General features: G+C 30.0%; 1 protein-coding gene across 1 annotated transcript; it reads left to right on the top strand.

Annotated features, from left to right (window-relative positions):
• The first annotated feature begins 10937 nt into the window (after positions 1 to 10937).
• On the top strand, positions 10938 to 12130 carry LOC136970616 (uncharacterized). Its single transcript, XM_067265063.1, has 6 exons — positions 10938 to 11052; positions 11143 to 11206; positions 11311 to 11434; positions 11542 to 11772; positions 11857 to 11925; positions 11995 to 12130. Exons 1-6 carry the CDS (start codon positions 10992 to 10994, stop codon positions 12079 to 12081), a joined length of 636 nt encoding a protein of 211 aa, XP_067121164.1. The 5' UTR covers positions 10938 to 10991; the 3' UTR covers positions 12082 to 12130.
• The last annotated feature ends 940 nt before the right edge of the window (positions 12131 to 13070 follow it).

Here is a 13070-nt window from a genome sequence, read left to right as displayed (position 1 = left end):
ACGTCTCATCATACGTCACGATAAGTGTTAACATAAAACGTCAGGTAATATGAACGTAGTTTCAGTTGTTAATGCAATTTTTAATATTTTCTCTTCAAGCAACTCTTAACGCTTCAAGTAACTTCAAGTAATTCATTTAAAGATAACTCTGCAATAATTTATTTTACAAACAATTGAATGTTAATTACTTGTCGAATTTATAATTATTTCTAACTTATATAATACCAGATTGTGTGACATTTAAAAACAATCGTTTTGGAATGAATTCAAAGTTTAATTAGAACTCTTCAATTACTATAAAGGTTAAAGTTCTTAGAAATTTCATATTTTCATATTATCAGCAATTTACTATTTATAAATCATAATATTAACTTTCATATCAACCATTTTCAATAGTGTTTTAGGAAGATTAAATCTCAAGTTGTGATTCAATGGCGAAAAAAAATTGATTGTTATCAACTCATGGGAGGAAATAGGAAAAAAAACGAGATTTATTTCGTTCGAATTATAATCTTGCATTTATGGTGCATAAATATTTTATTGTATTTTCTTTTACGTGCACGAATCAATGTGTTATAACACATTATCTTTCTAAAATTTAAATTTATCTTATATTTGTTTATATACACCAGTAGGAGGTAGAGATGCTGCAATCTAAGTTGACATAGCATAATATACATTATAAATATATAAAGAAACATTTCATGAATTTTTGTTCCCGATGTTCTATTTTCTCATCGGAATAATTATATTCGGCAAGGAAACTCGGTAAATAAATTATAGACCTATAATAACTATCTTTGTCCTTCATCTATTTATAAAAAGATTACTGTGACCTTCGTCCTTTATTTTACCTGTGACTGCTTGTAATTCAATTATGACTTTTATTGTTTAAATAATTGTGTGACGTCATCTGTTGAGATACAGTAGAACCTGGTTAACTCGAATTCGCATTTAATTGAAGTCATTTACTTTCCCCGATCGTCCAGCGTAAGAGAACGTTAAATGAAAGTGGTTAACTCGAATAGGGTTTTGATACGTTATTTTCATATATTTTCTGAAATTTTAATTTGAATTTTCGTTAAATAAAGTAAATAATGTTAATCTGTCGAATAAAAAAATCAAAAACTTAATATAAAGCGTGAGTACAGCGTCAGTTACAGTGATCTAGATACTGTAACTGACGTTCGAAACTCCTTGTTTTCAAATTGTTTTTGGCTCTATTTGAATGCTGGTGGATTTATCCGACTATCTGACGTAGTAAATAAATGGATTTTCTGTAAATTAATTTAAAGTAAACGATTACAGTCCAACTGTATGTAAAAAGTTTAACCTTTGCGACAAAATTTTATGACATAACAATTGTAAAGAGTAGTTTTTAGTGATAAACACGGGTCGATTCTAGGCGTTAAATATCGCAATTTTAAAAAATCACGTTATTAAACACGTAGGAGTAAACCGATTAATGGCTTTGACTTTCCTTCAAAAGTCAAGGCCATTATAAAATATATTGAAAATTCTAGTTTTCTTTTAAATTTATGAAATGATTTTCCTTTATACATTTAAGGAATTGATTTAATTTAGCAGCTGTACTTTGAAATACTTTTATGAAATGTTTTGTTTCTTTTTCTTCTGCTGGCAAACCTGTTTAATTTATAAATACCGGTTTGAAAACGAAAATCGATAAAAACTATCTGGAGTAATTAAATAAACGAATTTATTTACGTAATAAAAGTACTGTCGAACGATTTCTAAGACTATCGAATTAGATGAAGTATTGTTATGCATCACCTTTTATTTAATTAAAATACTAAAGAAATCTTGTTATTACGTTCAATAAATTGGTACTGTCGTCTCCCTGGTTCCTTTTGTAATTTCGATTTATACAACTGAAATAAATTAAGATAAAAATAATAAAATAACATGTTTTTTCTAATAAACAGCGCGCTGTCTACAACTTTTTTTTCGGTTTGAAACTGCATTGTTCATTACAGTGAAGGGTTTCTTCTAAATGTATGGATTTTAATGCGTTGGGGGCACACCCTATGTGAGGTTTAATAACTCCTGTGCTTTCTGTAGAAAATCTCTGAAATTTTGCAGAGAGGTTTGTGATTTATTGAGATTGATTCTATTAAATTTTGGCAGTTAAAGGTCGAAGGAGTGGGGAGATAAAGGGGTTCGTGTGTCGTATCACGAGTGGAGTCTGGCTCAGTGACTGGTTATTAGCATTTACAGGATTTTATAAAACTCATTCCTACCGTCGAAATTAAGTTTTTGGCCTTTTTATAATAATAAAAATATAAAAAGTTTTTAAAAATAAAATATCATAATAGATGACGCCACCAAAATTTTAAATGTCGCGGACAAAGTCATGCAACTCCGTTGCTGGATTTTACAGCATGCAGCTGCGCTGTTTATTAGGATAATTTCAGTTTGTTCGATTTTCAACTGCTGTTTAAAATTCATATAAATAATCAAAAGAAAAGTATTTTGAAATTTGTTTTTATTATTAATAATTTTTTAAAAAAACGTAACATATAAATTTAAATAGAGAATACAAAGAAAAGGCGATAAATGCTGGAGATTAATAGTTTTGAAAGTAAATGAGGTGGCTGTGTTACTGAAAGATGCAACCAGAAATCACTTTTAGCAAGGACATCCTCATTAAGTCTCTGGAAGGAAAAAACACAGATCTGTCAGGGTTTTAAGGAGGAGGACCTCCAAGAGGAGAAAGGGAATAATGGAGATTATATTGATGATAGTCATTATGACTGTGTTAAACAATGCTGCCAACGAGCTTATTTCTAATCTGTATTGTATTTATTTCAATGTGTTTAAAATGATTTAAAGCATTTTAATATAATTTAAACCATTTTAAACACATTGAAATAAATATATACTCACAAATGTAAGTTATCTTGTATTATTCTATGGATTTTTAAAAAACGATCTTAAATTTAAATTTTAAAGAAATTCTTTTAGTATTGAATTTTTATGCAGACCTAATTTTCTCTGTAAATCTATTGTATAAAGGAATATTCGAAGGAAACGAGATCAGCAATTAAATAATAATCATCAGGCTACTCTAAGCAACCACTAGAAGTTTATGAGAAGTTAACCTCTATTTCATTATTTTAATAGACTTTATTCACGATATCAAAGAAATTCCTAGAATCTCCTGTTAGTTTTTGGTATATATTAAATATATATTTATTTTTTAATTCATATTATTCTGATAGGCGACTGCATAATAAATCCTCGAAGCTCGTTTGTAGTCGTGAAGTCAAACCGGGTATTTCAAAATCGACTTCTAACTGATAGGTGAATAGGTTATTATAGAACTGGCAGTTTAACAAAATGTATATAATTATTTTTTAATTTCTTTTATGAAAAGTTGTAAGCTGTCTGTAGATTTGTAAATTCGGATAGTTGAATAATAGATCTTTGTCTTTCGTATTTACCTCATTTCTAGCGGTGTTAAATCTTCTATTATGCTGTGTATAAAGTATTCTTCTTCGATATAGTTTATATGAAATATGGAGATGATCGGTTTTTACGGAGGTGGACTGCGAAGAAGATTCGATGTACGCTATTGTACAGTAAAACAATAAGAGGCATTATAAATAGATTGATTGAAGTGATGGGTACTTGAAGTGAATAAAATGAAGTAAATTCGAACACACGGCGCTAGAAATTGCAAACCGATTTGCAGGTATTCAGTTAAGAATGCAAATATACCGGTTATTTGATATTTTTTACGGTAAATTTGGTAAAACTATGTAGACACGATATAATTTTTGAAGTTAATATTTATTTGTATAGATTTACGCGTAAGCTATATTTATATTCCTATATATTAAAGATAGAAGAGTCAAACTTTTTTAACAGTTAAAGTAGTTAACGTTATTTATCTTTTAAACTATTAATTTACACTTCTTTAGTTTTTAGTGTATCGTATTATGGCATAATGAAGTCATATTAGACAGCGTTTGTTTATCCGTAATGGCTTGATTCGCAATGGCGATTTTAGTTGAGCATATGCAACGTTTTATATGGCAAAATTTGATACATTTATTTAAAGATGACTGCTGGCACTGGCCACTTTTTAATCGCGGCAGCTAAAAAATTAAAGCATGCTCAATTTTTCAGGCAATGAAACTGTTGGTTTTCGAAATAGAAGTTTAGTTGCCAACTCACAATGTGGTGATTAACCACAATCATAACTTACATTAATGGAGCACATAACCCTATTTAGGAATCTTCAAAGTTCTGTAATAATAAATATTATTATTTATTTTCGAATTCGAATACAAATTTCCGCTGTACCCATTTTATATGATGTAGCATTAGAAATGTTCGCAATGACACACGATTATTCATTAATACTATTGGGCTGCAACTTGAAAAAATGAAACGTATAAATTTCCAGTGTCGTCCTTCCGTCCGTCCGTCTGTCTGTCTTTCCTTAATCTCGAGAACAGAGATCATAAGTAGACAAAAGACGAGACAAGATATAGAAACGTCAGGGGCAGGAGGCCCCTAATGTGAGGTTTGAGTTTAAGTTCATATATTTTAAATTAAATTAAAGATTGCAGCCTGGCATTGTGACCATATCACAATAAATAAGTTTAAATACAGTTTTATAACAATAAGTAATTAAGTAAAAAGTAAGAAACAATTAATGATAAAATCGATAAAATCTTGTAACATTATAATTTTAAATAAATTAATTCGTTACGTAATTTTTTATATAAGAGTACGTGTCCACTGTGAATTCATGCGATGTTGACCTTCCACGAAAGTTGAAGTCAACAGTTCTGCTTACCTCCTTTAATATATACCGACCTTGAAACTAGTGTCTACGAGTATATAGCATTTATCGTCACCAAACTCATAAAAGGAAGTTTTACGTCTATTATTTTGTAAAGATTTGATATTTAAAAATTCGAAACGTCAAAAAATTAACGTGAAAAACACGGTCGACTTCTGTCTTTACATTATTAATATATTATTTCTGGCCTTTAAATAGTTTTAATAGCAGTAACCCGTTATCTTATGGGCAATTGCCTGGGACCTCGACAAGATGGGACCCCAAACCAATTTTTGATAAGAAAATATTTCTCCCAAAAATTCAATCGAAAAAAATATCCGAAGTTAATACTGTACTCGTGGTCCATTAATTTAAAGTTTCTTGGGCCCCATTAAGTTATAATGCTTCACTGATTAATAATGTTTATAAATAATGTACAGTATTTATATTTCAAGTTTTCATATGAGTATTATCTTTATATTTTACAATGTAATCACTGATTCTACGAAGAGTAAATTTATCTTCTGAAAATTATAATTCATAAAATTAAATGATAAATTTAAAACTTAATAGTAGAAATGATAAACAGAAACGCACTTTTCTACATTATAGTGTGCATTGCTGTACAGAATACAAATCTGAAGATATTTACGCAATTATATTTCATAATATAAGTATGGTTAGAGTTTAAGTTTGTGATGTGAATAACAAACTCTGCTGGTCGTGAGGTTACTTATTTATGTCTTTTTAATAGAATTAGACTGAAATAAATTCTCATATACGTTAAAAAAAATCCAATAAATCTTTTAAAATTTAAATAAATTAAAGATATGGCAACTTGAATTACCTGTAACGAATTTTTTATTTGTAAAAACATCGTTAATTTTATATATTTAGTTAATATAAATTTCTATCTAATAAACGCACTGAACAATAAATTTAAGCAATTAATATATTTTGACACAGTTAAAGTCGTGTTTTTGTCTCATGATAATGAGTTGTTGACATTTGGCTAACACTTGACCTGGTAAAGCGACTTTAATACAGCCAATTCCGTGCTTCGTCTCAAATGAAATGGCAGATAAAAGTCATCTTAGTGTGAATCGCCTCTCTGGCTAGGATGAGTTATTAATCCATTTGATTATATTTCATAATCTAACAAATAAAAAACTATTAGTTACATCCGATTATGCAACTGATTATGTAGAGAGATACGTTCTTTTTCCTTACAGATGATCACATGTCTCTTCAAGAAATGGATTCTCTTAGGAATGAAGAATTTTTACACTACAGAATATCTTATCGCTTAATATTGATATTTTGAAGGTTATCTTTGAATTTCCTTTGGAAAGTTTTACTGGTTTCCCCCCTGTTTTTATCAGATTATATTCACTGGAATGCAGTCTTAGGATGCCGATAATCTGGTAAACGTAGTAATAATCAGCGAAGTGCATTCTATCATAATGTCTTGTAATTTTTTTGAAGTACATCTTTGCAGAGCGTCATCGTTTTTGATTTTAAACATTGCTCTGATGGAACATCTTCAGAGGCTTAAATATTTCTAAAAGTAGTTAATCAAATAAAATGAAATTGAACAACTTTCTGGTTATATATCTTACTACATATATAATATTAACTATATCTCACTGATTATTATATTTTTTTCTTCTTTTCTATGTTTTCTACAAAACAAATAAAAAGTTTATTATTTCGAAATTTACCAAACTAACACTCCTGTTTTGTATCCAGCTACAATGCTAAATAATTAGTAAGTTATTAGGCAGGAGGCACGCCGCCAGGCCGCCATCTCTCGTTAAATATGATAATAAATTAGTTAGTTAATTTTTTATCATTACAGTATTTGGCTTTATAGCCCGGTAAAGAACGAGCTGTTCGTTTGGTGTTTATAATAACTATTCGGTTACTCGTATTATTATTGATAGATATATTTCGAAATTAATAAAAAAAAGATTAATATAACTGAATATCTTATATGCAAACACGAGTTTATACGAACAACTGTATATATCGTTTTTTAGTTAAGTTACGGCAACGCAACACTTGGGCGTTCCGCCTAGGGCAGGGGTCGGAAAGTGCGGCTCACAAGCCGCATGAGGCTCTTTGCATAGACGTTTGCGGATCTTCGGACATAAACTCCAATCTCACCTCATCTCAAGCAGCCTTATAACTTACGAGTTTATGAGATAGAGCCGCCGAACAAACTTCAACTCGTACGGCATACTCTCTACCATTCTTTAGCCCGTTCGCACATGACCACTCGCGTTGATCAATATGAATCGCATGCGAGTGGTAGCATTTAAAGCATATCTATATACATAACCTATTGAACGCGTGTCCGTCCGTCCGTGTAACGTTATGCCGAAAACGGCCACTAGAGGCGCCCCTGTTGTGTGTCGTATTTCGCACATTTAAATTAACAATATAAATTATTATTTACATTAACAGTATAAATTGTTCTTATTCATTTGGCCAATAGCCAATAACAATATAAATAATTCCGTATATTTGTAATAGCAATTTATTATTGTCACGGAATGCCTGTAACGCGCACTAGGGGGCGTCCTCAACACAGTTGGTCGGCGATCGGACAAGCAATTAAGCCTCGATGCGGCTCTCTGGTACTTTTGGTATCTTGTTTCCTTGACAATTTGGCTCTTCTCACTTGACAAACTGCCGACCCCTGGCCTAGGGGAATGCCTTCTTGGAGGTCTTTTTAAGTGTTTAAGTGTAAATTCTGGCAATACAGACATGGAGAAAACTTGGAAAACTTCACGTTTTGGAGATTTATGAAGTTTTCGCTATTATTTTCCTCTTTTTCTCCGTTTTTCCTGTTTCCTCAAACATAAGGAATAGAGTTTTTGCCTCGGCATGGCTTTTTAAATCGTCATTAATTAATTAATTAATTAATTAATTAATTAATTTATTTATTTATTTATTTATTAAATTTTCACATATATTGCAACCGGATACTTTTTTTTAATAAAAAAATTAAAAAATTACATCATTACCAATTTATAAAACAAACACTTCTTTTAAAGTAATAAATAAGTTATAATCATTTTCTAACATCAAAAATATAATAAAAATAAAAATATACCAATTGATGCTTCAATGTATTTCATTATTATTGACCTTCAATAAATAAAATATTTTTCCTTAATTAAAACTTGATAATTTATTATATTTTGTTATTATAACTTGTGTTCGTTTTACCTCTGAAATTAAAATAAAAGTTTGGTTCATAAATAAGAATGCGAGGGACGAATTTAATTAAAATATTGAGACGAAATTTTTTGATTGTGATTAATAATATTAATCTTTGACACGCATCCGTAAACTGTACGGATGAATGATATCGAGTAATGAGTATAATCTGTGAACTTAAAACAAGTAGCGATAACGAATGTGAGCAGGCACAATGGTCTATTAATCTTCATTCGTAACATTATGCCATCAACACTACGCACAAACGATATCTTGACAAATTGCATCTACAGTAATCTTACAGTAAAGATAACTGCATGCGAACTTCCATATTACTCAATTAAATTAATTTTTTATATATATATATATACTATATGGTACTGTGCTTCTGTAAACAAACAACGGCAGAATGTGAAAAACAATCAAATTCCGGTAAAATAACGTAAAGATGTCTTCGTAATACAGTATTCTAAAATTCATACTTTTGAGAATTTTCCAATTCTAAAACTGAAAAATCCAACAACATGTTGCGTAACTTTCCCGGCAAGAGTTAAATATTGTATGTTGCGCCATTTGTTATGTAATTTTGTTCTTACAAGTATTAATATTATTAATTATTGTAAAATGGCAAAAAGCTTAATTTTGAGGGTGAATACGAGTTTTATATAAAAAAAAAAAAAAAAAAAAATTTAAATGCTGGTAACGAGTAAAATCTTCATCTGACCCCACTCGCGATATGATAAGCGATCCTCTTTACCTCCCTACCTCTCAACCTTTAATCATCAAAATTTAATAGGATCGATCCTGTTATACTGCGTTATAGCTTCATGGGGCCCAGGAAAATTTGAAATATGGGCCCATATACAGCGTTAACTTCAGACATTTTTCTTCGCGGGAAATTTTTTGGGAAATATTTAAAAAATATATAATAAAATTGGTTTGTGACCCCTGTTAGTGGGGATCTCAGAAAACTTCCATTTTTTGCCCGTAGGATAATGCGCCACTAATTACTTACATATTCTATTAATTAAAGAAAAATGGCATATTCAGCATTAGACAGTTTTTCAGAAAAAGGAGGATTGCTTTTCAATTCACCAGCGTTTTAATGGGTAACACTTTAGTAATGTAGGTGTACAACTTTAGGGCATGTAACTGAGTCATGAAAGTTTCTTGAAAGATGAATTGATGATGCATTAATTCAAAGTAGTAACTCGTGTTTTTTAGTTTCATGAAATATGTTGTTTTTCCACTCAGTCCTTCAATTTATATTTTAAATAGAATTTTCAATCTACGTAGGCCTGGGATTCACATTTTAAATACACTGTCGAAATTTACATAAAGTGAACTTATCAAACCCTTTAATAACTTTTACATAAAAGCGATTAATTAATTGAAAAAATCCTATAAAATAAAATTTATTTTATTTTTTAGAATTTCGTAAACTTATATTATTTTTAAGTACTGTATATTTTATATATTTTTTTGGATTATTATAATAGTGAGATGATTTATATATGATATTGCAAAAGTAACCAGTAAACAAGCAAAATTTAAACTTTTATTTATTAACTTCCAAATTATGCAATGAAAACTCAAAATTCAAACACGAACAGTTAGTATGAAAATTTGCGCCTGTCACTCACATATCTGTTGACTTCATTTAGCTCTTTTGTGCCCTATGGGCGCGAAGAGGGCCTATTTTTATCGAGCCAATTTTAGGCTCGGTAAGGCTAACAATGGGAAGATCACGTGGTAAGAGATACGGATCGCCAGATTATATACGGACCACCCCAGAAACATTTCTCGGGTTCTTCCACTCGTACGGATTTGTTCCTGGATCCCTAAAGCGGCAAGCTGCCACCTTAACTACTTGGATATTTAGCCGACTGCTTATTTATTAATTGAAACATTAACTAAAATTATTATAACTTAATTAATTAATTAATAGAAATTAAACTTTTAAATATATCGATGGAAATAGCTACTAAAAGACACTAAAAATATCGAGAAAGAAATGATGTAAACTTTATCTTATGAAAGTAGCATCTGGGATAAAGATAATTGAAGTTTTGATATTAGACACATGGTCATATCCCATAAGAAAATTATTAAGATGTGTCGGTATTAGGCCCTAAATATAAAATATAACAAATATCAGTACTATTAAATATACTAATATAATTAAAAGATTATAATGACATTTCTTAAAATCAAATTTACGTAAATTCATTCATAAAAGTAGTTACGAAAATAAAATTATTAAAATAAATAATTGCTTATAATAAAATTGTTAAGTTATACATTTATTTAATGTAGGCTAATTTAAAATATATAATTTGTATTTAATTGTGAAATATTTAAAATAATCAGTTTAATTACAATGCAATCAATAACTGATAAATAAATGACATAGAAAATATCATTACGAGATGATATAACAGCTTATCTATTGTGGACAAGACTATATAAGTAGACAACTCTATACATTAAATTACATTCCAGTATAAGTCAGGGTAAGTGTAAAGATTTTAAATTAAATACGGATAAATGCTAATACTAAATTCATAGCATTTTAATTGTTAATAATAAGGGGTTTTAACTCTTTCGTCCTCTGGGTACTTTAAATGGGCTTTTTTCCATTCGTTTCGTGGGTTTAGGCAGGCCTCCATTGTGGGCCTGCCTAAAGCCAAGAAACGCATGGAAAAGAAAGCCCAGGAATTGACGGTTTGGTGGTAAAGGAAGTGGTCTGACAAATTCGGGACTAACAGCCCATGAAAACTTACTCCCCTGTATTTAATCCTAGTGTTCAGGCTGATGGTTTAACCATCTCACCCATCCAACTGTCCACATTTATGTATTAAGACTTATTATATTTTCCATTCCAAATTTTATATAAATAGTAAATTATTGAAATTAATTACTTTATTTATTTTACTTTCACAGAATACTATCCAACATGAAGTACTTAGCTTTGATCTTCTTGATCGGTTTGACATCTGCAGCATACGTGCACGATGGTAAGTAGCCTAAATTTTAAGTAAAAGTTTATAATAAAATTCACACATTAAATAATAATAACGAATTGTAATTACTATATTATTTTATAGATCTTATTGATGATTACTATGAAGATCTGATCATCTCTCAGAAGAACTTTGTTTCTTTTGCAGAGTAAGAAAATGACTTTTTAAAAGTTGTCTAAATAATTTATAATGTAATTAATTGGGGTTTTTAAAACTGTTTATTATAAACATACGTTCTCTTTAAACAATTAGAGCTGAACAAGATATGAAAACCGAATTGGGAAAACACTTGAAGAAGACTTTGGATCGTATTCTGGGTGAAATTAAGGATACTTTAGATCGTGGAAAGTCCGTCAGCCGTGAATTAATTGATCAAGTACGATACCTGTTTTAAATCTTAAACATGATAGTTAAATATGTGGCAAATGTGATAATTCATAGAATATATAAATCATAATTTTATAAAACTATTTTAATTAAAAGGCTAGAGATACTCTGGTTAAGTTGAAAGATTTTAAAGTTGAATTGGAAGGTAGAACCAAAGATCTTCTCCACGATGTGAAGGATCGTCTGAAATCTTGGTGGCAAGAAGTTATGGATAAACTGAACGTTCACAAGGATGACAGTAAAGTACAACATTCACCAATGGATTTGTTCAGAAGATTAGTTGAAAGATTTGGTCTTGAGAAACACATTCAGGTCCTCCAAGAAATGGTAACAATTGTTGAAATCTATTTTATATGATTATACTTTTATATAGTTTTAAAATTATTTACTACTAATTATGCTTGATTTCAGATGACTGGTAACACTGATATGGAAACTATTCATAATTTCATGAAAGAAAAGTTTCCTAGGACTAAAGTGGTAAGCATTTAATATTTATACAAGATATGAATTACCTTTGTGTAATGTAATATTTATTTCATATTTTAGCTTGTAGATAAAATGATGGAAGTATTAGCTTCTGGTCGCGAGAAGTTTCAGGACTTTTTAGCCAAACTCTTGAAAAGAGATAATTAAACGCAGCAATGTGTATATTTAATGAATAATAAAATGAAAATATAACTTATTTATTTGTATGGTGTGTTTGTCTCCATATGTTTTTGCTCTTTTATATGAATTCATCCTTATTGAGACCTCAATAAAGATAAATTCATATCGAGATCTTTTAAGACAAAGTGGCATCTATTTGGACGTTATCGACGCGATAAAAGCCCGGAAAACGCACCAGCCAGCCCTTCAGCCCAAGTGCGAACCCGAGCCCGCTATCACTGTTTAGCGATCAAATCCGTTTAGACACTGATGCAGTATGGGTGTTTAATGGAGAAGACACACAGGTGGTTTTACGTAGAAAAGTTCTTGCAGCGATCTCGATCAGGATTTGATCCCGGATCCTTCGCGACGACAATCTGTACTGCTCGGTTCTTTAGCCTTCGATGTACGAGAAAAACAACGAAGCTATATGATAGCTCGTATAAATATCGTAGTAGCTCAGAATATACATGTAAAGACGAAACCTGTACTTTACGAATAAAAGATAATAGGATCTCTGGATCATTTTAAGGGGAAAATGACAAATTCCAGTCTTGTACAAAATAAAATAAAAAGAAACTATTAAAGGAGGGAAAATAAGTTTCTAAAATTAAAACTTTTCTTTTAGAAAATTAAAACAGCGAGAGATCTAATATTATTTTAGAAATTGTCTCAGATAAAACCAATAAAACACAAAATGTGATTTAAAAAATATAAAAACATGTATGTTTAATGTATAGTCTTCAGTGAATTTGTAAAATAACTTGTGACCCAGAAAGCATCTGCTTTAAACCGAACAGGAACATAATTGACCGAAATACATATTTAATAAAATAGAAAAGTAAACAAAAAATCTCCTGGTGTCCAAGTGAAAATATTTCAAAAGGAGTGAAAAAGTCCTCAGACTAGAAGTCTATAGGCTATACAAACTTAATCATCACTAAATTTTAAAACAAAGACGAGTTATTACTTATAGT

This window comes from Centruroides vittatus, unplaced genomic scaffold, assembly GCF_030686945.1.
Source record: "Centruroides vittatus isolate TY-2023 unplaced genomic scaffold, ASM3068694v2 contig_2065, whole genome shotgun sequence".
NCBI classification, from domain to species: domain Eukaryota; kingdom Metazoa; phylum Arthropoda; class Arachnida; order Scorpiones; family Buthidae; genus Centruroides; species Centruroides vittatus.
Note: the sequence above shows the minus strand (reverse complement) of the source record. Positions and strands in the feature narration are given on the sequence as shown.

Coding starts and splice junctions, on each gene's coding strand:
- LOC136970616 (XM_067265063.1), top strand. CDS start 10,992: ATGAAGTACTTAGCTTTGATCTTCTTGATCGGTTTGACATCTGCAGCA. Junction 11,053..11,142: donor TGCAGCATACGTGCACGATG/GTAAGTAGCCTA, acceptor ATTATTTTATAG/ATCTTATTGATGATTACTAT. Junction 11,207..11,310: donor AACTTTGTTTCTTTTGCAGA/GTAAGAAAATGA, acceptor TTAAACAATTAG/AGCTGAACAAGATATGAAAA.